The 27,263-nt window shown below is 33.8% G+C and overlaps 2 protein-coding genes across 2 annotated transcripts; both read right to left on the bottom strand.

The window, feature by feature from the left end:
* Positions 1 to 655: 655 nt before the first annotated feature.
* On the bottom strand, positions 656 to 7,987 carry LOC132713117 (epidermal growth factor receptor kinase substrate 8-like). Its single transcript, XM_060695589.1, has 5 exons — positions 7,881 to 7,987; positions 5,693 to 5,818; positions 5,096 to 5,292; positions 4,327 to 4,402; positions 656 to 3,790 (listed from the first exon to the last, which is right to left on the bottom strand). Exons 2-5 carry the CDS (start codon positions 5,805 to 5,807, stop codon positions 3,603 to 3,605), a joined length of 576 nt encoding a protein of 191 aa, XP_060551572.1. The 5' UTR covers positions 5,808 to 5,818; positions 7,881 to 7,987; the 3' UTR covers positions 656 to 3,602.
* A 2,213-nt stretch (positions 7,988 to 10,200) lies between these two features.
* Positions 10,201 to 25,600, bottom strand: LOC132713116 (large subunit GTPase 1 homolog). The gene is made up of 13 exons (XM_060695588.1): positions 25,389 to 25,600; positions 22,553 to 22,679; positions 21,185 to 21,302; positions 20,751 to 20,837; positions 19,411 to 19,497; positions 18,853 to 18,996; positions 17,448 to 18,177; positions 15,096 to 15,197; positions 14,471 to 14,614; positions 13,141 to 13,264; positions 11,844 to 11,923; positions 11,072 to 11,245; positions 10,201 to 10,600 (listed from the first exon to the last, which is right to left on the bottom strand). The coding sequence occupies exons 1-13, from the start codon at positions 25,479 to 25,481 to the stop codon at positions 10,421 to 10,423; spliced, it is 2,190 nt and encodes a 729-aa protein (XP_060551571.1). The 5' UTR covers positions 25,482 to 25,600; the 3' UTR covers positions 10,201 to 10,420.
* Positions 25,601 to 27,263: the final 1,663 nt, after the last annotated feature.

The following is a 27,263-nucleotide window of genomic DNA, read 5'->3' as shown; positions in this document are numbered from 1 at the left end:
TAATATTTTACTTTTTAAACACATTTTCTTTTTTTATAATGAAAATAAGCATAAATCTGGAGGCATGCTGCTTTAAATACAAAATATTAAATCACTATAGAGTAAGTAATGGCAGGATGTGAAATACAAGTATATAAGCTTTTGAGAAATAGAAATGAAAGGATTTCTATGGGCTTATTGAGTAAATTATATCGTAATGATACAATCTCAACAATACCATGATACATGTACTTCAGCCACCTAACATCTGAATAGAATTGGTCTTCCTTTCATCAGATAAAGTATCAAAATATCCTGAAATGCCCTTTAATGGCTGCTTTTTGTGACTTAACATTTCAATGTACCGGTAGTTTAGCGATAGAATAACTAAAATAAGTTTGCTTCTTTAAAATGAACCATGCGAGTGGTCAATTTGCAGCTCTGGAAGCTTGGTTAAATTGTTCAAATGGCGGGAAAGTAAAGTTTGCTTCTTTAGAATGAACAATGCAAGTGGTCATCTTGCGGCCCTGGAAGCTTGGTTAAATTGTTCAAATGGCCGGAAAGTAAGAATTTCTGATTGGTCGAATTGCATCTGCAAACAATAATACAATATCTTGACTATTACCGAATTAAATGTGTAAGGAAATAAAAGAAAATAAATCTTTTTTTGTTTTTTCTATTTCATATTTAATATCAATAGTCAACAACAATGTAACAAAACTATGTACAACCATACTATTTTGCTTCAAGTATTAAGTTATATCCAGCAATGCAATTTGTAATAAAAATATTTTCTAGTTGGACCCAGTTCAAAATATGTTTATCAATTTAAAGATAAACTTTGCTCAAATTTGATAACCGGAAATATTGGTAATTGCTCACAGTCTCTTTGTAAATATAAAATAAACATCTTTTGATTTCACACAAACTAGATATTTCATGTTTAAAACTCTACACACTACTGGTGGTCACAATATGAATATATAATATCGTTAAAAAAACTAGCAGTTTTTTAAGAACAAACCAACTTTACTTGTCCTGTAAAAGGGAATACGACGTCCAATACATAGTTATTTCAAATTAGACATATTAAGTAAGGATTTCATAGGTTTTAACAAATTTCTTTCATTAAAATATTTTACTTAAAGATGAGCATAGTATATCTTTAATACAGCACTAATTGCTCGAAGGGGGAGAGGAGGGTGTTAACTAAGGCCCCCACTATTACACGTTTAAACGGATTCGTTTCGATTTTCATTCATAAACGTTTACGATATTTTTTACCGTTTAATCGAAATGACCATATTGTCTTACAAAATATCTTAATTGCCTGAAATCATGGATTTTATCAATTCTTGTGGTTTATTCCAAAGTCAAAAACTAAAAATGGGTGTTTACAACCCTCCACACAGCATTACCGTGCAAAATTGCTCGTGACATAATACATTTTTGGTAAAAAATGGGGATACAACGTGTGCTGACTCAATCGTGATGAGCCCTGCACATTCTTTTTTTGTACATGTATTAAAAATAGAAATCAAGACATCATTTGGCAACTCAAATACATGGTGTGTATAGTACATAGAGGTGCCACCGTTTAAACGGTATCGTTTCGGTTCTTAGCAATCATGTAAACGTTTACAAAAAATTGTAAACGTGGGAGCCTTACTAACACCCTTCACACTGATCAATTGTGACTTCAAGCATAAATATGGAAAAAATTTATTTACCCCCCATCTCACCCAGCCCCGCCCCTTTTGCATGAACTACAATATACATATATTCTGAAGAATAAACTTGCCAAGAAACAACTTATATGAATGTACATGTATATACATGATTTATGATTTTTATTCATGACTGAACACAGGGGTGAAACAACAAACTAAAGGTTAGTTGGAAAATTTTGCAATACCTCAAAAATGGCCAATTAGTATATAATTTGTTCCCCATCATTGATTCAAATGTAAATGACTTGTCCGAACAGGCACTTCCGGTGCAATAACAAACTACAGTTTCAACATGAATAAAACATTAAACTACAATAATACTACAACAAAAGTTAATACAACACAGTCACTATCTTTCATCGTTTATTGTTGCATTTATGATGCCCTTTCAATGAATTTCTTGTCTGTTTGCATAGAATAATTATGATAGTTTAAATGGATCTGCATTGATTCCCTACAGCTTTGGTTATATATTAACACAACCGTTTAGATAGGTCATATAACCTGTCAAAAATCTTTATTATCAATCAGATAAACTATCATTTGCATTATATAACCTGAGAAGTAAGGCCAGGGTTATATTGCAAACCATTTGTATAAAATACAGCCAACCAACCTGTCAAGAATGTTTAAAAGGAATTAATAAACAAATAATAATACAAATATTTCTTTATCAAAGAAAAAATAAATCATTTTATAAATTGACAGCAGCTGTGTATACAATTTATATAAATGTCAACAATTATCCAATGAAAAGCGACGATACAAATCTGCAGTTCTATAATACTGTATAACCAAACTGCAATTATCCAATGAAAAGCAGTATTACAAACATGCAGTATTATAGTACTATATATCCAAACTGTAGCACTTTTATAACCAAGCTGCAATGATTATATTATCAATCTAGTTTTATCATCAATCTACTACATGTCACAGATTATATTTTTATATAACCATGCTTTCGTATTTTATTACTATTAACCAGAAATCATTACAAATGGAACAATAAACAACCTTCAGATAACATTAAATTCTTCACAAAAATAACATCCCATGAGATCAAATATAAAACAATGTAAGGAAATATATTTACATATAATACACATAGTCTGACCTTTATTTCAAAGTTATTGGCAAGAATATGAATTAATCTGCAATAAAACTTATAAATTCTAGGTATGTATCTCACACATTTTGAGAATTATAAAGAATTTTAACCAAATGAAGGTCCCAAACATATACATGAAAATTTTCTTCATAAATCAAATCCTTAGTCATCTTTCCCTAAACAATCTGACATCAAAATTTTCAAACGCACACAATCGTTGTTGTTGGACTTCACATGAGCCGCGTCATGACAAAACCAACATAATGTGTTTGCGACCAGCATGGATCCGGACCAGCCTGCGCATCCGAGCAGTCTGATCAGGCTCCATACTGTTCACTATCAGTTTCTCTACGTGTTATAGGGTTTGTAAGCGAACAGCATAAGACTGCGCGGATGCGCAGGCTGGTCTGGATCCATGCTGGTCGCATACGCATTACGTTGGTTTTGTCGTGACGCGGCTCAAATTTGTTCCTGTTCATTCCATGACAATTAGAATTCTGTTATATCAAACTACAACTTACAAATATAACACAATATTAACCCTAAACTCTACACTTTGACCCTTGACCTTTAACCCTGAAAGACAACACTCCTAGCCTGCTGAATTTATGTAATGGATTTCCCTAGCTTTGAATTTGGACCAGTCCATTCTATGTTTATCAAAGGGATTTCAATACCAAAATACAGAAATTAAGCTACCCTAAGCCCGCCTGCTCTATACTCCTAGCGAAAGGCTAGTCACTTTTGGGGGTTCCAGTTGGCTATAGCTTAAAAACACTTCATTAATTATATTCAGCTTGATTCTCCACTTCTTCCTTATGTGCTTTACTGTTATTATGAGCATTAAAGGGGATTGGTCCGTTAAATTGTCTATCACAAACTTTGCAGTAATAATTGCTCAGATCTTCTGTATTATCCTCTTTTTCGCTTGCCTTTGGTGCATATGCCGACTTGTAAGGTTTGTACTCGGCTGAAACATAAAATGAATGACCAATAAAATAAACCAAACTTTCTGCCAAAGTTACTGTTTTTGACAAAATAACAAGTGTTTAATATTTAGAAAGCCTTCACAGTGGCGTGGTCAAGATAGCAGACTTCCAATCACTTGTATGAGTTCAAATCCCACCAGTGAAATAACGTGATTGGGAAAAGCAAATGGAAAACACTGTTTAACATTTGATTTGATAGAAAATGGGAACTTTTATTATTTCTGGACAGGTGTTAGAATTAACTTTTAGACATACGGTTCTGAAAATATATTTGTATTTATAATACATGTATTTGCGGATAATTGAAATATAATTCCCTTTGTATAACATTTTAACATTCATAGCAACTCATTTTATAACAAAATTATTCTAAAAGTGAGTTCATAAATTTGGACTTTGTCCACAATAAGATAAAGACCTAATTACTATACATAATGATGTAAAGATTTTAAACTGCTAACATTTAGTCAGATACTGCCCGATATACAAATGATGAAAAGTTTCTGACACCACTAACCTGATTCCTGTTTAACTTTCTCCTCCAAGTTCTTCTGATCCAACCATGGTAAACTACTCACAGCATCTAGTTGGACCTACATTAATATATATAATGAATTATAAAGTGACATTAGGGTAAAGGATAAAAATATTTGTGACCCAGCCCTGAACCTACTGGAGCCAATGTCAAGTGTTTGCTTGCACACTTTCTCGTAAAATCAGAAAATACAAATGATATACTTAACCAAACAAACACTCAGTCAAATTGGTATTGTAATAAGCTCTAGAAAACCAATAGATTTCAAAAACTGCTAAAATAAATGATATTCAGAATGCACAGAATTTATTCAGTTTCACCAAAGACATTTTACTTATTCACAGAAATGTCAGAAATGAACAAGTCAATATGCAGAATTTATATGGGACAAAACACATTTATCATAAATATTTGGTTTATCAATCTCAGTTTCCCAGAATCTCACAAAGAACGTTAACTTGCATGTAAATGTAATTGCATTTACAGATTTTTACTTTTTACTTAACTGTATGACATCACAGCTTCCTCTCAATGTACATCTAGCTTCATGGTTTTTATATATTCTTTACATATAAATAATAAAAATTGACAAAGAAGTATCCATCTTCTGTTGTACATTTCTGTAATCTTTAAAAACAATCAGGTGTTTACTACATAAACCAAAGCGTTACAACATAAATATACAAAATCTTTTACAATTCTTCCCTTTTCTTTTTCTTCTTCAGAAAACACAAAATATTTCTCCTCTTACCGTAACGTAACTATCTGGAACAAAGCCTTCCTCCCCTTGTTCATTTCTGACCTTGATCCAATGTTCATCATGTCGTCTCACAAACTCGACCACATCCTTTTGTTTCACACTCAACTCCTTGCCAAGAGGACTAGCTGCATTCCCATCGTACTTATACTTCATCATTAGCTTCTGGCTGGGTTTCCAATCTCTCACCTCTAAAACAGTAATAGATGTATAACATTGTGTTTCATTAAAAATGATTTACCTGAAGAAGACTAAACATTAAAAGCTAAAGAAAAGCGTTTGTTTTCATTGAACTGATTATATTTACATTTGGAGAAATCCCTACAAAGATTACATAACTAGAGTTCAAAGAAAGCACTTAAAACTATAAATGTGTCCCTAGGACATAGATGCCCCCACATTCAACTGTTTTGTCAGCCTATGGAAGGAAAGATGGAAGGATAGACAAACACAAGCCCCCTAATTAGTGGTAGCATAAAAAACAATATTTGCTATTCAAAATTTTAAGGTACCAACCAGAAAAAAAAATGTTATTCTTCACTGGCCCTGGTTATACAGTAAAATTGCCCTAATGCATATTAACAATTATACCTGCTTTTACTTCCCTCAAACTCTCTGGACGTTTCAGTGGCACTTTCCAACTTGACAGTGCAAATATACCTCGTCTACATGGTCCTCTATACTGGCCTGGATGTGCAGCTGCCATACTGTATTAATCTAAATAAAACAAAAAACATATGAGCCGCGTCACGACAAAACCAACATAATGGGTTTGCGACCAGCATGGATCCAGACCAGCCTGCGCTTCCGCGCAGTCTGATCAGGATCCATGCTGTTCGCTTACAGACCCTATAACAAGTAGAGAAACTGATAGCGAACAGCATGGATCCTGATCAGACTGCACGGATGCGCAGGCTGGTCTGGATCCATGCTGGTCGCAAACCCATTGTGTTGGTTTTGTCGTGACGCGGCTCATATAATAAGCCACCATTAAAAATTTGCAAGATATGCCTCGACCCAAAATGTTTTGAGTGGAAATTTTTCATATTATATTAATATAACTTGTAAGGGTAGTCATTGTCAACCCTACATAGTTTGCCAAAGTAAATGAATCTTAATTTCCTGTGCAATATTACAAAAAAATGCCAGTATTTTTCTTGTTTATAGCAAAAAATTAGGATTATATTATTTACTTTAATGAAGACATTAGATTTTCTTGGGGTTGGGTTGACTAATTGGGGACCAGGTTGACTTGGGCCGAGTTTACTTGGGGACGGGTTTAATTTCACCAGAGTTCGAATCACAGCACTATATTTCTCAAGCCAGGTGTGTAGCTACTAGCGTGCATTCCAACCTAGCAAAACCAATTATTATAAACAGATAAATTTAGGTACTCTTCTTGGATTGGTTGTATAAGGAAATTGTTTCCGGGTCTGCAAAATTTACCGCAAACTCCTTATTGAGGCTTGATGGTAAATTTATGTGATTTTTTTTTAATTTGTCTGAAAGAAAGTTTTCAGATTAACATGGATGCCAACTTGAACTGTTTAACCTTTTACCCCATGTGCATATTGTGAAAAAAGGCCGTTTTCATTGAAAAGCCTCCTGTTACAAAGTTCAAACTGCTATGAAACTATGAAAAATGTTTCAATACTGATGAAACTTGGCACAAATGTTGACTAGACCATAGCCTCTGTAACAGCATGCTCAATCATAGTCCTATAACATAAGACGTTTCCGTTGGTACTACAAACACTCCAACGTCTTACCGACCTCTTCACAAGTTCCTTTAGCAAAACGCGCCCACATGTATACAGGTAATATGGCCGAATGTATATAGCGGTGAAAGTGGTATAAATTGTATTGGATTGGATTTATTTACATTCGAAGGTGAGTCATTTATTTTTTTTCCTGCACATTGATGCAAAAAATGTTTAAATTTACTGTCTGCATATCTTTTGACTCAAAATATTGTTTTTGTAGTAAACTAAGACGGTTTATATAGCGCTTCAAAATCGCTGCGCGTTTTGATAAAGGAACTTGTGAAGAAGTCGATAAGACATTGGAGTACTAACTGAAGAATCAGGGTCAGCTCGGCCCTAAAACGTACTTAGCCCATGCACAGTCAGTGTGTTCGAATATATTTTTCCGTTCAAAAAAAATTGAAATCAATCTGTAAAACGCTTTACTTAACCAGCATGGCGGATGAGCGAAATAGATTGATATTTATATTTAATTTTTAATTGATAAGTACATTGTTTGAAAGTTTTTGTTAATGATAGACCATGCATTTGAAAGAACAGAAGATAAGCTTTTGAATAAAGCTTGAAAGGCAAGTCAACAGACATCTTTTTAATTTTTCAAAATGCTACGCGTTTATGAGCAATAACTAGATCTATTAGACGTCAGGCTTGACCAACATAAAACTATAACAAGCCTGTAACGTCTAATATATTGGACTAAGGGCCGAGTTGACCCTTTACCTAACGGAAACGTCTTATGTTATAGGACTAGCTCAATCGTAAATTTCCTGTTACCATGGCAACGGGGGGACGTCTCAAAATTGCCAAAAATCACTAGTGTGCATTGTTTTTTCCCCATAAAATCTCATTTCAAAGTGCTGCAACTTCACAATGAATTGAGATAGAGCACAGGAGATTGCGTAGTCAGTGAGTCGAGTGACGTCAGCGCATGATGTGCCAGACAAATATGCAAATATATTATTATGCAATGCTTTGATTTAAAATATCAGCGGTTGTAAAAGAAATGATACCGTAACCTCTTAATTTTCTTTAGTTAAAAGCTCTGTAAACTCTCAACTAAATGTTTTAACATGCGTGTTTCGATTTCTTCTTTCTTCTGACGTTATGGCGGGATCCTCCAAATTGAAGAATACTAATAACCTCCAAATTGAAGAGTACGAATTTTGGAATCGTCCCAAAGCGGCTCGTTCCATTAACACCGACACCTTTTGTAATTTGAAAGAAAATTTCGTGGTAGATATTTATTCAGTTTTTGTTTTTAATTTGCATCTTTTTTCCCTTTCCTGCTTCTGGACGCACATATATAAAATAATAATTGAGCCGCGTCACGACAAAACCAACATAATGTGTTTACGACCAGCATGGATCCAGACCGCGCAGTCTGATCAGGATCCATGCTGTTCGCTTACAAACCCTATAACAAGTAGAGAAACTGATAGCGAACAGCATGGATCCTGATCGGACTGCGCGGATGTGCAGGCTGGTTTGGATCCATGCTGGTCGCAAAGCCATTATGTTGGTTTTGTCGTGACGCGGCTATTTAGCTAATAAACGGACAAATAAATTCTTTGTAAATTTATAAAGAACACATTTTCGACAGCATTTTTTTTAAGTCTTAGAGATTTAAACTATGGCATATAAAATACGCTTTGAAATGATCTCAAAATGCACTGAAGGAAGAACATGCGTGAATAATTTTAAATATTTTGCTAAATAATTAAGTCACGACTTTTAAAAAGTAACATGACTTTGCTGCCATATTTAAACGATAGTAGCTTGACTCATATTTATTAAATTATCGTGTGTCGACTGGACCAATTGTTTAAAATAGAGGGTTATGTTAACCCTTTACCTCATATATACGCGAAACAACGCACTTTCGACCCCCCCCCCCTTTTTTTTTAGGCCTGAAATAGTGAAAAAATGTCCTTTTTGGGCCCTAAACACATGTTTTTGTTTGAGAAATGTTGCTAAAAAAAGTGAGCACTTTTTCGGCGCCGCTCCCCATCCAAAAGATACATCAGGGGTTGCCAGAAGAGAATATGTGCCCCCTTCTGTTTGGGGGTTTGAAAATCTCAATCAGTAGCCGTTTTCCATTATGTTATGTGGTTCTGTGTGTGTGTGTGTGTGTGTGTGTGTGTGTATGTGTTTTTATATGTAACAAGTTTGTTAATGTTTCCCGCTTTTTTGCGACTTTTGCATTTTTATGATTTTAAATAAAAAATCAGTGAGCAAGGTGAGACTTATATGCACGTAGGGCCGTAGTTATTATTATTATTATTATTATGTAGATCTATATATAATTTTGTAATTATTGTCAAATTACAAAAAAAAAGATAATAAATGAGTATCTATCTTATATTGAAATAAATTTTGATTTTGCAAGTCTGTTGTATTCAAATCAGTTATAGACGTAGATATACAAACTTGTCAACTATTTTTTTTCCATATCGAAACGCCGTAACGTAACGGCAACTTTCTTAAGCGTTTTCCTAGTCTTTGATCAAATGAGTATTATCAAAGCTGATCCTTTCCATGTAAATTTCTACAAATGTGTGTACTTTGTCAAACGTTTTTATCTTTACAAATTCCATTATGAAAATGGGCTACATCTGTGACCAGTGGAGCATAAAACGACGACTTGCACTACAAAACTTTATCATTTGCGCTAGTGAACTTGCACTTTATCTCTGCTTATTTCAAAGTTAGCATTCTTGTTTAGTAATAACCAAGTAATCACGTTACCAATCACATTATCAAACCATGACCTTGACCTACTGACTTTAAACACATCAGGATTGATCTACCAACTACTGTTTTAGGTAACTTTAATAATCGTAACCTCAAAATTAATACAGGTCAAAATGCAAGTCTAACCTCCCCATCGAATCTGACGACATTAACAAACGTTTTTCTGGCCATTGTCAATACCTTTGACCTAAAATTCATGAGAGGATATCAAGTCACAGAACTGTACATGTAAGTGACCTTGGACTGTGATCTTCTGAAATATATCTTACTGTCTAGGTAATGACCAATCCCGCCCTCGCCCGCCAATGCTGAGGGCTGTTAGCAAAATGTTTTCTAGTTATTAATTGGATAAACTTTGACCTACTGACCTTAAATTCGATAGGGGTCATCTCAAGGTTATGTCCAACCTGAGGCTCCTCCCCATAAAAGCAGAGGTTTGTAGACAAAATAGTTCTGCAGTTATTGTTTGATCTATACTAGGCATTTATACACATATCAGACAGACAAAATCGTTGAGTTGGCTATCACCACTTATTAAATCTATTTTGATGTCCAATCAGGTAAATTGAGAAACTATAACAACCATTTAATTTCATAAATATATTTCAAACATACGTCATTTCAACAACCTGTTTATTATCTTTATATATTCAATATACATTTCAGTTTCATCACCTATAACGTTTTTTCATAGTGCAAATGTTAGAACTCAGCTTCACTATTCTTTTGTTATTTTTTTCCTTAAATGCCTTCATTGATTACATTTAAATATTTCTAGTTCATTTAAACCATCCACATAAAAACTTTAATTATCAAGATGGCCATAAACTCGTCTTAGTTTTTCCTTCTTCTTTCTATTGTTATGTTTCTTCCAGGGTTTTTCGTTAAGAGATGATTGTGAAGATTGTACACTGTCTTTTGAGTCGGATCTTTCTTGCGCTCCTTTCCCTCCATGTGCTGAACGTGTGTGAACTGTTGAGAATTCCTGAAATGTTTAAAAACACACGATAAAATATAACATTTGTTGTACCTCAAGCAAAAAGACATGACAAAAAATTTGAATAAAACCTTCCTTGACAAAACATTTATCTGTTATTTTAGTGGTGATGGTTTTCCGAAAAACTTAAAACAGAAATTTAAAACCATCTTTCATTCAATTTAAGTACTTTGGTATGCATTGTATCAAGAAACAAACAACATCATCAAACAGAAGATTACAGATAGCCTTATATAACTTCATAACTTTCTAGCACAGACAATTAACTGCTACAATATACCTTTTCTTTATGTATATTTTGAAACCTGATATGCTTATGAACATATACAATATATACAAGAGTTGTTAGTAGGACATCCGGGAGAGTACAATAGCTCTCCCTATTTAATAATCGAGCTAAAAACTATTCTTCGAATAATCAAGCTACAAATAGTCTATACAATTAAGCTGTAAAATTACCTTTTTAAAGAACTCTGCATCCACTTTACTTGGAACCACTAATGGCTGACCAATTTGGTTCCCGGCAGCTACACCTCCTGCTGCAGCATTTAAGCTAGCTGGATCCCGGCTGTTAAAGTCATTGAATTCAACAGGATCTAAATCTGGTGGAGGTTGACAATACAGCAGCTTACCCTGAAAATGATGACATCACATGAAATTATCATCTTGTTTTGAATGATTTTTTGTACATTAGCATAACTTCCAGAAACTCTGAAGTTCATGACAACAACAAACAGTTGACATTTCCTGAAGGTTTTCAGCTAACAAAATTTATATGAACACTGTGAAAAAAAATTTATAATTAAATTACAACTTTTATTTGCCTGGAATTAACTAGCAGTCCACATTCAATAGCCTTTGCAAAAACTTTTGGAATTTTAAGATTTAAATAAGTTCAAAATGTTCGTATTTTGTCCGTAAAATAACCTTCAGATTAAAAATGTGACACATCTGTCTGTATTTCACCATGTCAGCTATCGAAATCTTATTAAAACGTTATTATTATTAATATTTTTAGGAATTCAAATATCAAAGTACTACACTTGAGCAGCTCTTAAATTTGGTCTTATCTGATCATTATGATATGCAGGCTGGCTGTCCGACTAAGTACTTGCTGCCTATGCTAGTTATCATCAATACTTGCATTCAAATGATAATATATATTATTAAGAATACTAAGTTGTTAAATTTTTGACTTGTTCTTGAAAATGAAAGGATACTATGTACTCACATTAACATAGTCTTTCAGCAGGTATCTTGAAGATCTTGGCCCATCTGGAAGCCCTCGATTTGTCATGTAACCTCGCATGGCTGAAATAAACAAGTCAAAACATGTTCTCAAATGCAAAGAAATAATATATCACTAATAACTTCATAATCTTACATGAAACAAAATCTGTCAAATCAACTGACATTTAATGCTCCTTTACCATTCTTGGTCTAGCTCAATAGCACAACATCCCACTGAGGCTTTTAATTTTGACAAGTTTTCTCTGGAGTATCCCAAAATCAATGGTAAAGTTACAGTTCAAACAAGATGGGCTATATACACAAGCTGGGCTATATACACAAGATGGGCTATATACACAAGATGGGCTATATACACAAGTTGATACACAAGATGGACTATATACACAAGATGGGCTATATACGCAAGATGGGCTATATAGTATATAATATACACAAGATGATACACAAGATGGGCTTTATACACAAGATGGGCTATATACATAAGATGGGCTATATACAAAAGCTGGGCTATATACACAAGATTGGCTATATACACAAGATGATACACAAGATGGGCTACATACACAAGATGGGCTATATACACAAGATACAAGATGGGCTATATACACAAACAAACTAAAACATCAATGCAAGCATATACATGTACATTAAATGACCCTTGTGACAATTATGTCCAGATAGCTGTTATCAGGCTCAACAATAATGACTAAACCTTCAAAATTGCTCAGTTAAAATAAGCAAATACATTGTATATTTTTTTATTATTAAACTCATTCTTGTAAAATTTCACTGAAATCAAGCAACAGTTTTCTCTAGATATTTTTCTTATTATATAAGAAACACTTACATACTAATTAAGATATTAATATTTCTATAAAAACAAGAGCTGTCGTTAAGGACCATGTGTTCGACTATTCTCCGTGCTCAGTAAAGCGAGAGCCAGGATAATGTAAAATTTTCAAAAGTCAAAAAAGGCAATAATTCTGTCAAAATCCATTTAAGAGTAATGGGCCTTGGATAGAGACCTCCTATTATGTTCCAAATAAGTGTGTGACAATTCAACCTATTCCATTCAGTAGTTTTAAAGATACCAACTTGCAGGCAAAATCTAAACCAGAGTGTCACGCTGACCTAGGTGAGTACAGTATCTCTTCCTATTCTTCCAATAGCAGAGCTAATAACAAAATTTGGTCTCAGAACCTTTTATCAATTAATAAGGGTTAAATCTGTTATCAAAATACAAAAATGTACATTCCATGATTCAGAGTAAGAATTACCTCCGTAAGTATTGAGCAACTCATAAGCTGTGGGCGGTCGATTTGGATCTTCACCTTCCAACGGTCTTGGGAGAATGATTCCATAAGTTTTTTCCAATAACCAGCGTGGAATATTCTGACATAACTGGTAGACTTGTCAAGGAACAATCATAATGGTGCAACTTCAAATTAAATATTTGTTAGTCTATTAAATTTGTGACTTTTTTTCCGAAATGTAATGTCAAGTATTTTACCCAAATATGGGCAGGCTGGAAGCAGCTTAGCTGAACAGTTAATCGTTACAATTTATCAACCCTATAACCCTTAGTCTTCTTAAACCAAAAGTGATTAACCTTTGCCACCAGTATAGTAGACTTGCCTTTATATCCATGCAGTCTCATCAGATTCTACACTGTTGGCTGTATAACTTTAAATTCTTCCTCTTTATTTCCCTAAAACTGATAATGGACAGTTCAAAAATTGGAAAAAGTCCATTTGAAAAATTCATAAGGTTAAAGGTTGAAAAAAAAACTAGAGCATTGCCAAACTCCTCACAGTGATTACCTCCCTTGGCAGGATTGTAATCACTGCCTTCACAGACATCACATGATGATAAAAGTCACATGACGTAACGTCAAATTCAAATGTAAATATCGACCGTTACATAGAAAATCTAACGTCATTTTCTCCTTCTGTTTTACTTTTAACTTTTAGTGCCTTCGTTCGATATAGTTTATCAAAAAATTATCAAAAGTATACAAAATAATGAAAAATAAATTCAAAAGCTAGAAAATATAAAATATTAAAATATTGTCTCGGTAGAAAATATTCTCATATTTTTTCAAAATTATTTCTAAATATTCATATTATTTATTCATAAACATTGTTAAATAAATGAGAAAAAACTTATCTGATAGATAAAAGCAGTAGATAAAACAATTTTTGAAAAAAATACAGTATATCAGAAATTCTGATATATCGGACCTTGGTGGCAGAGATCTACACCGAAGAATTAAGGGGAGATCACTGCATGGAGATTGGAGCACTGCATGTAATGTTTACAAGCATCTGTTAAAAAATCTAAGATAAAAAGTGGCATAACTCCAAAAACATAGCTTTCAGAATGATGCCTCCTTGCCTTACTTGTACACCTTGTCATGATAAGCAAGTACATCAAGTTTCATGTTGATAACTTTTAAAATGTTTGAATAATGGGGCTACATTAAAGTTTTTACATGACAACAACAACTATGACCAAGCAGCAATCATACTAGCTCGATTTTTTTTCTTCGAAACATACAAGCTCAAAATCACAGTATACCAAGGTAAGATTTTTCAAGAAAAAGGATACAAGTGCCGTTGGTGAGACGGAGTCCCTCATCTGATCTATAGGTAATATACCTCCAAGAACCAGGTCGGCTTTTGTCGTTACGAATGATGGAAACACGAGGCCGGGACAGTCGCATAACATCAGTGTAGGATCTACATACAATGTCTGGAAACAAAATTTGTTCACAGATTACTTTAAACTTGAACATACATGTAACTATTATTAAAAAAAAAAATCAAAAAAAATCTGGCAAATACCAGTAAATCAAAATGTTTAAACTAGACAAACAAAATATTCTGTGGCAGCATGGTTAAATGGGAAACGCAGCAGTCTAGTAATCTAAGGATCACTTGCCGTGTGGGTTTGATCCCCATAAGTGGAAAGATGTTGAAACTTTACACTCATTGCTTAGTACTGATTGGTTCAAGGAATTGATTTAAAAGTGTTATAACTGCCAACACATTCATACTGTTCCATAAATTCGCATAAATCAAATGAAAATATTTCTCTTGGAAAAATTTAAATGAAAGAGACTTTATTCACAATAAATTTGTTTGTTTCTCGAGAGGGACGCCTCCAAACAACAACTTAAGTCTTAGGCTCCAAAAGGAAGTTGGTACTGTAAACATGTAACACAGAAACTTACCTGAAAATGTTTTGTACGCCCAGGGGTAGCAGACACAGGCACTTTCTTCATCTTAAGTATTGCATTAATGGTTGAACTCTTCCCTACATTTGGATACCCAACCTAAAATATTCATCTCAAATATGTTCATCATTATCACACTAATGGCTTCATAATCAAAATCCTGCTGAAATGTTGGTAATGACCATTCTGTTTTAAACATTAATTAATTTTGGTATTTCAATTATTATACATTGTATAATTATGCATATACATAAATTTATGTGATTTATATGATTTATATCAAAATGGTTAAACTGAAATGGAGCAGTCAATTTGTGAGAGTCTTGTATCGTATTTGTATCAAAAATATACTATAAATTAGGGAATATTCTTCTGAGCTCAACATTTCTCAAGGATTTCAAAATATAATCAGAACTTTTGTCACCCTCAGACATATATTCACCAATATTCTAACCAAATTTTCCCTTTGAAAATCAAGTCATAGAGGATTTCATGATTAATTTCTCATGTAAACTAGACCTATCACTGAAGGTGATTAATACCCCCACCCGCAACTTTTTGAAAAATAAGTAGTCTGAAGAAAAATTTCAACACAAACTATCAACTGTGTACATTAATTGTAATCCCAACTGGGGTCTCCAAATAAGCTTGCTTTTCACAAAGTTTGATTACAATATCTCATTCCTAACTCTAGTTATTGTCCGGAAACCATTTTTCTATTTTTAGGAATGGTGACCTTGACCTTGACCCCAGGGGGTCCAAATGCAATACCAACCCAGGTCTTCATATAAGCTTGCTATACACCAAGTTTGATAACAATATCTCATTCCTAACTCTAGTTATTGTCCGGAAACCATTTTTCTATTTTTAGTAACGGTGACGTTGACCTTGAACCCAGGGGGTCCAAAAACAATACCAACCCAGGTCTTCATATAAGCTTGCTATAACACCAAGTTTGATTACAATATCTCATTCCTAACTCAAGTTATTGTCCGGAAACCATTTTTCTATTTTTAGTAACCATGACCTTGACCTTGACCCCAGGGGGCCTAAATGCAATACCAACCCAGGTCTTCATATAAGCTTGCTATACGCAAAGTTTGATAACAATATCTCATTCCTAACTCTAGTTATTGTCCGGAAACCATTTTTCTATTTTTAGTAACGGTGACCTTGACCTTGAACCCAGGGGGTCTAAAAACAATACCAACCCAGGTCTTCATATAAGCTTGCTATACACCAAGTTTGATTACAATATCTCATTCCTAACTCAAGTTATTGTCCGGAAACCATTTTTCTATTTTTAGTAACGGTGACCTTGACCTTGACCCCAGGGGGTCCAAATGCAATACCAACCCAGGTCTTCATATAAGCTTGCTATACACCAAGTTTGATAACAATATCTCATTTCTAACTCTAGTTATTGTCCAGAAACCATTTTTCTATTTTTAGTAACGGTGATCTTGACCTTGACCCCAGGGGGTCCAAATACAATACCAACCCAGGTCTTCATATAAGCTTGCTATACACCAAGTTTGATTACAATATCTCATTCCTAACTCAAGTTATTGTCCGGAAACCATTTTTCTATTTTTAGTAACCATGACCTTGACCTTGACCCCAGGGGGCCTAAATGCAATACCAACCCAGGTCTTCATATAAGCTTGCTATACGCAAAGTTTGATAACAATATCTCATTCCTAACTCTAGTTATTGTCCGGAAACCATTTTTCTATTTTTAGTAACGGTGACCTTGACCTTGACCCCAGGGGGTCCAAATGCAATACCAACCGGAGTTTCCACATAAGGTTGCTATATTCCAAGTTTGATTACAATACCTCATTCCAAACTCTAGTCATCGTCCGGAAACCATGATGTGGACCGACCGACCGACGGACGGACGGACCGACCGACCGACCGACCGACAAGCTGACTCCTATATACCCCCCCTAAACTTCGTTTGTGGGGGTATAAAAAAAACCTTATATAGTATTCAAATATTTGCTATAACAGATTACTAATTATTTAAAAACAATACTATAAGCGAAAATATAAATTTCTGCCACTTGCCCATTTTTTTTTACCCAAAAACATGTATGAAACATTGTCACTGACAGCATGTTTTAACAACTGGTAACAGATTTCCCTATGTAAGGACGGTCCAGACTTAATCATTTCTGCAGTTTAAGGAAAAATATATAAATTTTATAACACAAGGAATCATTTCCAAACTATCAATCATCCTTTAATTAAGTCTGAACTTCGGTTGAGCATAGGATTTCCACACCCTTGCTATCATATAATTTCTTTATAAAATCTTTAACATATGTAGCCATAATAAATACTAACCATTCCTACTGTTGTAAGCCCTTCATGAACTTTTTTCGTCAAGTGAATACTTTTAAACAACTCCAGTAACTCTGGCCCTGTGTGTATCAGTGATGTATTCACATATGCCATAGGTTTCTTTAGTTCACTGTAAGCACTACATACGTGTTCACCATGTGTACCCTCAGAGTCAGCAAGTCTTTCTGTTTTATCACAGGTGCAGGATTCACTGTCAGATTTATCAACATTCACTTTGTCCAAATCTTTTGACCCGTCTATATCATCAGATTTGTCATTTCTTTCGTTTTTACATAAATTATCCATTTGGTTTTCGGTTTTCTCACCATTTTCTTGGTTTTCAAAATTGTCTTTTACCATGTCATCTCTTATATCATCCACATCATATTCTGTGTTTCTTTCCAGTTTGCTTCTGACATCAGAAGCAAGGATGTCATTTCTTACATTAGTACCTTCACTACTTCTGTCTGTTTCACAAGGCACTTCTTGAACGTTTCCCCCTCCTACTCCATTACCCTCATTTATTTCTTCATCATCATCATTATCATCATCACTTTCATCCTCAAACTGACTATCTCCATCTGAACTGTCACCTTCAACAAGGTCAGGGTCAACTCCATCCTCAGCCTCCTTTTCAATTTTTCCCTCCTTTTCTTGCCTCTCAGTTTCCTCTACAGCTGACCAGAAGGCAATCCTAATACCTTTCTTTGTGAAGTAATCTGCCCAAATCTCCCTAATAAATAATCAAAACAAAATACCTTACTTTCATAGAAGTTATTCAATTAATGCAAACTATTTTTCAGTAATTTTGATTCAAGGTGAATAGTTAATTTGGGTTACTTGATTATCATTAACAAGACAATAGGACAACTTAAAATCTTTATCTGAAGTTTTATGAAAATAGCTGAGTAAGGTCTGTCATTAATTCAGTGCAAAGCATATTGATGATATATCGATATCGGATGACAAATATCAATAGATAGATATTTCTATTATTACTTACAATTTCTTGTCTATATTTTACTCCATATCTGTTAAAAATGATTTTGGTAGAATACATGTTCTGTTCATACTATGATGTGTCTTGTTTATAAATGCCCATTACATGATTTTTTTCCTCCCACCATTTTTTGTTATCACAGCTATGAAAAATGTCCACATGAACAACCTGCTATTTTGGGTGAATTTTCAGAACTGAACTGACATTTTATCAATTTGTCATGATTATCTTCTTTTTTTTTTTCAAATGTGTATTGACTATATATCAACAGAAAATATGGACAAAATATTGGTACCATTTTTATTGATTTCTATCTAAGCCAACTAGTTGTCAATATCTCAGATATAGACAGCAGGGCATATCTTAATCTATTATTCGAATATAGCATGGTAAAGATTTATGCTTTACCTCTGTTCTTTATTCAGGTAATCTGCCTTATTAATAAGAACCAGACAAATTTTGCTGTCTTCAACCTCTTTCACATAGGCCTCAAGATCTGCGCAGTAGAATAGCAGCGGATTCCTAGCATCTACTATCTGAACCACTATGTCACTGAAAAAATATTTATTCCCAAATTTGTTATTGCAGTTTATCAACCATTCATAAATTAGTCACTGATAGATATTCATTAAGAAATCAAACATTATTCCAAGCAAAAAAAAACATTTCATCAATTAAGGATTATAATCTGTATTCACTTTTTGAATTTTTTTCAATAAGAATGTTTTAAGTCAAAAAATGAATTCAACTAAAGGGAGATAATACAGATAACTTATACATTTGCACTAAGTTATATGCATAGCAAAAGGGAGATAACATTGTAGTTACTAACCTTCTCTCTATGACACACCATAGTTGTCTCCATTCTTTTTTTTTAATTTGACTAAAGGGAGATAATACAGGTAACTTATACTTTTGCACAAGTTATATGCATAACAAAAGGGAGTTAACGATGTAATTACTTACCTTCTCTCTATGACACGCCAGAGTTGTCTCCAGAAGTCCAGATTTTTCTCATACGGGGTCATTACAATCCTCTCATCTTCTTGAACACTGTAATACAGAATACATGTTAACAGAAGCTCATAACTAACTCTTAACCTGCCGGAACCAAAAGTGACAAGCCTTAGCCACAAGTATAGAGCTTGCTTGCCTGCATATACGTATAGTCTGACCAGGCTCTATACTGTTGGCTAACTAACTTTAAATTTTCATCCTGATATCCCCAAAATTGATAATGGACAATTCCCAAAATTAAAGCTTGACAAGTCAATTTAAGAAAATAAACAGGTAAAGTTGGTATTTAAATGTACAAATATAAAACATGCAAGAAAACTTAGTTCAATACATCTTAATAACTAAAAGGAATCAACATTAAATTTTGAGTGAACTATTTACTTTTAGTCTGTGTTGAACTTCTAACATCAATGACTAACATTCCTTATGTATTGTAGTTCACATAAATGAAAAACTTAGTTAGGCCACAGTTTCTCCTGGATTAAATTGAGGTTATACAAAATAGTAATAGCAAGTATACAAGGGGGCAAATAAGGTCATTTCTCACCAGTAAAACATGAATAAAGCCATATAACCTTACTGTGTAGATGAAATTTTAAACCCAACCAACCAAATTTTTCTAGATTTTAACTTATATCCCTTTCCCCCATGAGCATATTGTGAAAAATGGCCGTTTTCACTGAAAAGCCTCCTGTTACAAGTTCAAACTGCTATGAAACTATGAAAAATGCTTCAATACTAATCAAACTTGGCACAAATGTTGACTGGACCATTGCCTTTGTAATGACATGCTCAGTCTTAAATTTTCTGTTACCATGGCAACGAGGGGACATCTCAAAATTGCCAAAAATCACTATTTTGCCTCGAGTTTTTTCCGTCAAAATTTATTTCAAAGTGCTGCAACTGCTCAAGGGATTGAGATAGAGTCAAAGGCTTTTCAGCGTTGGTTAAACGTTACATTATGATCGACCTGGGGTCATTTTTAGCCTCTCACAAGTCCAAAATTTTCTTGGCGATGAGGGGGACACCGCCCCCTTTCAAACCCCCTAACAGAAGGGGGCACATCCCCCTTCTGGCAACCCCTGATGTATCTTTTGGATGGGGGCGGCGCCGAAAAAGTGCTCAATTTTTTTAGCAACATTTCTCAAACGAAAACTTATGTTTGGGGCCCAAACAGGACATTTTTTTCACTATTTGAGGCCAAAAAAGGGGGGGGGGGTCGAAAGTGCGTTGTTTCGCGTATATATGTGGTAAAGGGATATGTAGCCAGACAGATGTTTAAACATTACCTTGCCAAACCCCTTCTCCAATCTAGAAAAGCAACTTTTTCATTCTGGTCAACTTCAGAGGCTGTCATCTGTGTGCTCCATGGGGGCCTACAAATTATTAAATACCATATTAATGACTTGTATAAAACTGCAATAAAATTTAGAAATGAGATCAATTAACTTTATAACCAAGACCAAGTCACAAATTTTTGCAAGTCAAACTCTCATTCCTATATCAGTGTACAATCATAAATAAGTCATTTGCTGTGGTACTACTAAAAGGGGTTTACGTTCATGCTTTTTAGAAATCAAAGACATTCTAAATGCTACATCATCTTGACTAAATAAGGTATAATATTCATTCTATGAAACTGTGTTCTCAAGGGAGGTCACTCCTTCCGCAATTTTCAGTCTATGATAGTCCCTGGTGCATTCTAAGAGAACATTTTACCTACCTTCTAGGAATTCTCAGCTGGTTCTCATGTTTTTTATGAAGACCTTTGATTGCTCTTAATTCATCAGCTTGTGGAAGGGAACCAGTATCTTGAGATATGAACTTTACATTTAATTTTTCTGAAATGTGACAATAATACCTCTTGATTTTGTTAGAACAATCAAAATAAGAATATCAAAACACAGAGAAAAATATATACTTTAAACAAATAATTTTTTTGTTTTGTCTTGCAGTTACCATGCCTCAATATAAGTTTGAGGACTTAAATGTAAGAAATTAAGAGACATTGAAAATATTTAATAATTTGTCCATGTCAAAATCATCTGAAAAAATCACTATTAAAATGTTTTACAAACATAAATTGTGCATTTAGAATGTTAATATTGTTTATTTGAATGCAAATTATGAACATATTCAGGGTTGTCATTAAGAGGCGGCAGGAGGCCAAAATGCCTGTCTCAAATGCATTATGGGTCGCCTCAAAATTAAGAAAACACTCTTTGTTATGCATGATAAAGACAGAAATGACCGCCTCAAGTTCAAAACAAACCTTCTGCAAAAAATGTTAATGACAACCCTGCATATTTGAGAGTGAATTTAGCTCAACAACAATCACAGCAGTTAACTTGACTGATACTGTATTTATATATTAAACACATTTGCAACATGGAAAATGTACTGTTTTGTTGTTGAAGCAATGCATTAATATCTTCAGGGATATGGTAAAAAGAGGGGCGTCCATGGCCGAGTTGTTATGGTTGTTGACTTCAAACCACTTGCCCCTCACCGCTGTGGGTTCGAATCCGGACAGGGACTTTGGATTCTTTTGTGTGAGGAAGCAATCCAGCTAGTTTACAGAACGTCGGTAGTTCTACTCAGGTGCCCGTTTGTGCCTGAAATAATGCATGGAATGGCACTTGAGGTCTTCCTTCACCAGTAAAGCTGGAATGTCGCCATATGACCTATACATTACTGTGTCAGTGTGACGTAAAACCCAATCAAACAAACAAAAAAATAAAATTTGTTATAAAAATGGGAAACTAAGTTACAGTAAAGAGGAAATCTGAGTTTAACTTGTTTAAATTGTTTTGTTAGGTTTAATGTCACACTTATACAGGTCATTTAGCGATGTTCCAGTTTTAATGGGGAAGACCTGAAGTGCCCGGCCCCTGCCATGCATCATTTCAGGCACGAATGAGCACCTGAGTAGAATGATCAAAATTCTGTAAGCTAGCTGGATAGCTTCCTCACATGAAGTTTATCAACTAATAGCACATATGTCAACACAAGCCTCACAGTCACTCCATACAGTAATTCAGGTCTTCCTAGAAGTTCTATTAGAGATGATCGAACTTTTACGGACAAATACCTGCAGTAAACTCTGTGCCTGCAAGTTCAGCAGTTGCCAGGAAATCATCCAGATTATTTTGTTCCGTTACTGACTGAAGGTTTAAACGTCCCCAATCATATCCATCTTTCAACTCTGCTGTGTGTAACTAAAACAAAAGAATAAGCACATGTATTTATAATGCCAAAGTTTACATAATAGATAGTCCAAATAACTGTAATATGTAACAAGTTCAAGGCTCCTTTTTTTCATGCCATACATGCCTGATATCATTATAACAGTCAATCTTTTTATGTGATTTCACACATGTCTACATCCCTGCGAAAGATTTCACAAATTGGAAGACAGATAAGGTACACTACTATTATTTACAAAAAATGTCGGCCACACTATCAGTGTTTCCGATACTCTGCGTTTCTTGCATTTTTGACACAATAGTTTCACGAATGGCGCATTGAAATATGCAAAGCGTGTTTCTATGACGCAGCCATAATCTACCTTCATTGGATGTCTTTTCATTAAGTTATTTCACCTATTATTAGCTCCATCCCGTTTAAATTGGCAATTATTGTTTGAGTATCCGAAATTTACTTCCGGTAACTGGGTGTATGTATAAATTGCTAACCCATTCTGTGTCGTTATAATTATTGGCACATTTTCTGTCCGACTTTTAACCGTTCTACAATCAGTATACAGGATTTAGACATTTAAGGGTCTGGGTAAACAAGCAATATGTCATGATGTGCATCACAAAGGCAAGCACACCACGAAAGATAGTGGCTTTAGTGGCCAAAATTAAAAAATGTCAAAGTTCCTGCAATAAACAGACGTAGACCGGACACTGAGATTAAATGTTTAAATTAATACAAATAAAAAAATGGTTCTTCCTTAGAAGATTTTTTTCTTTGCAACTGCATCAAGCGAGAAATAGAAGTTAACCACAGACACTTGGGGTGTGAAGCTCAACACGGATTTAAATTCCAAATAAAATGTATTTATTAGTCCAAATATTTAGACGTTAACCACAGATTTAAAGCTTTTTTTTACATTGGGCAAATCAGCATTTTCCGATAAACGTAGAAATGTAAAAAAAAGAAAATGCGATATGTCTTTCAATGAACTGGACTAATGTACTTATCATATACATGAATATCTGACATTTATAAACTTTATATATAAACTGTTTTGAAAAAAAAATCATATTTCAAAGTCTATAATATTACACTTATAGACTTTTTATATTTTACCATTAATAATATCAAATGACCAAAATAATCAAGTCTGGCAGAAACACTGCACTACTTTCTCATGTTGACAGAAAATAAAAACAATTTAGAAAAAACAAATTGAAAATCAATACATAATTGAATTATTTTGGGGGTTGACCTGTAATGAGAAGAAATAAACACTTCAATCAGGCCATCCTTAAAAAGATGTTTGTTTGCAGTAACCCGACCCAGAATTTTCAAGGTGGGTAGGTAGGTCGATTTTTTTTTTTTTATTGAACTGTACTTCCAAATAAACATGGAATTTTAAAATGCTGGACAATATATGCTTTGATAATCTGGTAACAATTAATAAATTGATAACTGAATTCTAATTTAATAAGACCTACATTTTATTTCTTCTATTAACCTTTAAAAGAACGAAAACAAACCACAAGGCATAATTTTCTGATTCAAAAAGAAAAATTTTTTATCCAGACCATGAAAAAAAAATTTGAGCAAATTTTGTGAGTCGGTCGCGTTACTGCAAACAAACATTTTTTTAAGGATGGCCTCATTGAATGACATATCATTACATTCCTTTATAGATGACATTCGTTGTTTTTTAAACCTTTATTTGTCAGCAAAATGATTTCTACTCAGCTTATCAGTTATAACTATAATAATAGGTGGCGCGATAGCTCAGTTGGTTAAACCACTGACTATCACTCCTGAGGTCCCGGGTTAGATCCTGGGTTACACCCTTGGGATTTTTCAGAGACACTTTCAGTGTTTCCCACCTACCTAGAGGTGTACTGGTAAGAAATCCAGGTAATACTCGCATGTATCAGTGCTATACACTGGGCATGTAAAAGAACCAAGGGGTCTATTCAATAAGGAAAAGAGTCAACTCGGCCCTATACCAACTCGGCACGGGTCAACTCGGCACGGGTCAACTCGGCCCACTTTACAAAAATATATAGGCCTATATAACGTTTTTACTTTGCTTTGCATGTTGTTAAGGTAAATGAATAATAAGAAATATCTTATTATTATTATTTTTATATAATTATACATTGTACCTCTGCCGAAATAAAGTATATTTAGAAAAAAAGTTATTTATTTGTCTTGCAGATTCGATGAAATTAAAAAGTTTGTAAAGTAATTTTCAAAAAAATATGAAACAAAAACGTGTTTACTTAATAGCATTAGCTTCTAATTAATTGCAGGTGGTCACTAATCAAATTTGAATGAATGAGTCAATCATAATTATCACCTAATTAATCGGTATCCTTAACATACACATTGATTGATAATAATACCCCTTGACAATAGGAGTCCTTTGATGTCTTTTACCCATATTTAAAAGTGGGCCGAGTTGACCCGTGCCGAGTTGGAATAGGGCCCAGCTGACTCGGGGGCCGAGTATGTTTTAGGGCCGAGCTGACCCGGATTCATTCAATAAGAGCTAGGGACTCGTTCCCGGATTCCCTTGTATCTTAAAGCTGTTTCTTAAATGTATACAATGTATACCTGCTTAGAGTGATCGAAAACGATTTTAAAGCAGTATGATGTAGAAATAGAAAAAATAACCTAGATCGAATTTGATGAAAATTAAACAGTTAAACTGCAGTTGAAAAAAAATCACTTACAAATGTATCAGCAGATTTTCGATCTGTCTTCCCAAACCTATCCCTAATGATAGATTTTCCAAGAGCAGCAGTTGACTGCTTCTTTTTCCCCATTATGGTACCACAATGAAATTCAGTCCGATGTTTCAGATCAGAAAATATTTTCACGTGTTTCGTAATCAAAATAAATTACATGGGCGCAGCCATCTTTAAAAACAATGCTAACGAATATGATTACGTGTCGTTGTCATCACAATGTATTTGAGACTGCCTATATTGGACCGGATTAGGCATATGTGTTTGAACGTAATCAATGACGCAAATCAACATTGTATTCTTAATAAGGAAAATTTGTCAAATATACAATTGTCATGCAATTTTGTTGTGATTAATGCTTCCGAGGAATCGCACTTTCTCCAGATTTTTGAATTCCTGCTTTTAATTAAAGAAAACACACCCTTTTGTATAATAGGGATGATGATGATGATAATGACAGTAAAATCATTTACATTATTTTTGATCATCATCATCATCATCATCATCATTATTTTTATTATTATTATTATTATTATTATTATTATTATTATTATTATTATTTCTAATATTATTATTATTATTATTAATATTTCTTCAATTATTTCTCATATTTTTGTAATATTATTTGTATTGTTATCATTTCCAGTAAATATTTTCATTATCTTTATTATCATTATTTCTTCTTCTTTTTCATCATCTTCTTCCTTTTATTATTATTATTATCATCAATATTTTCATATTATCATTATTATAATTATTATTATTTCTAATATTATTTGTATTTACATTGTATTGTTATCATTTTCAAAAAATATTATCATTACCTTTATTTCTTCTTCTTTTTCATCATCTTCCTTTTATTATTATTATTTTTTTATTATTATTATTTTTATTATTATTATTATGTTTAGTTGTATCAGTCTTAGTTTCCATTTTTAATGTAAAGATTTTGGGTTATTAACACATTTCCCTGCATGCTAACGTCGAATAAAAATATACTGACGCATTCGACGCATTATTATTTCGTCAGAACGTAACAATGGTATCCTAGACAGTAACGTCCTACTATTTCGTCAGCGAGTATATTGTGACGTCAGTTTCCGAGACGTTTTCGACGGAGCATAACAAAGTGACGACCAAAAAATAAAGGATAATTGCATGAGTGTAAGTTCGATACTGAATTTATTGCACGAGTTGAATAAAATTATATTATGCGAGCCTCTGGCGAGCATAATATTATTTTATTCGAGCATAATATTATTTTATTCAACGTTCAATAAATTCAATAATGAACTTACACGAATTAAATAATCTATTGATCAGATTCCCAATATAAAGACCTTTTGAAATGAAAAAAAAGTCATTTTTTCATTGACTCGTCTATAGCACAACGCGAACATTTAGCGCGTCTTTACATGTGGAATGTTTGGTTATTACGCTAATTATGACGCCACGTCAAAATGTATGCACGCCGTGTAATTATATACCATTTTTGCCGAGTCGCAAAATCGGCACGGGTGTGTGATAAAACAATATTAGGCCCTATGCTCGCCAGAGGCTCGCATAATATGATTTTATTCAACTAGTTCAATAAATTTAGTATTAAACCTACACTCATTTAATATCCTCTATGTACTGATCGCAATTTATCACGTGAAACTTGCCATTAAAATTTACCCGAACAGTTTATTTACTAATTAATAGGCCGCAGCCCGTACCGACAACGGAAACGTATCTGACTGCGTGCATTTCGTGCAAAATATGTTTGCAGCGACATTCATCCGCGAAAATATGTGACACAAATGTGTCGTCTGCTTTTAAAGTGTTATTTAATTTGGTTAAGTAAGGCATTTTCATATC

The sequence above is a fragment of the Ruditapes philippinarum genome, unplaced genomic scaffold (genome assembly GCF_026571515.1).
Source record: "Ruditapes philippinarum isolate M1 unplaced genomic scaffold, ASM2657151v2 ctg4988_1_1_1_1, whole genome shotgun sequence".
Lineage (NCBI taxonomy): Eukaryota > Metazoa > Mollusca > Bivalvia > Venerida > Veneridae > Ruditapes > Ruditapes philippinarum.
Note: the sequence above shows the minus strand (reverse complement) of the source record. Positions and strands in the feature narration are given on the sequence as shown.

Bases quoted from the DNA above. Each gene is read 5' to 3' on its own strand.
- LOC132713117 (XM_060695589.1), bottom strand. From the start codon at position 5,807: ATGGCAGCTGCACATCCAGGCCAGTATAGAGGACCATGTAGACGAGGT. The intron at 5,293-5,692 runs GTATAATTGTTA...TTACTGTTTTAG, and splicing joins TTTGAGGGAAGTAAAAGCAG to AGGTGAGAGATTGGAAACCC. The intron at 3,791-4,326 runs GTTAGTGGTGTC...TTTATGTTTCAG, and splicing joins GAAAGTTAAACAGGAATCAG to CCGAGTACAAACCTTACAAG.
- LOC132713116 (XM_060695588.1), bottom strand. From the start codon at position 25,481: ATGGGGAAAAAGAAGCAGTCAACTGCTGCTCTTGGAAAATCTATCATT. The intron at 21,303-22,552 runs GTATTTGTCCGT...GTCACATTTCAG, and splicing joins AGGCACAGAGTTTACTGCAG to AAAAATTAAATGTAAAGTTC. The intron at 14,615-15,095 runs GTAAGTTTCTGT...TTTTGTTTCCAG, and splicing joins GGCGTACAAAACATTTTCAG to ACATTGTATGTAGATCCTAC.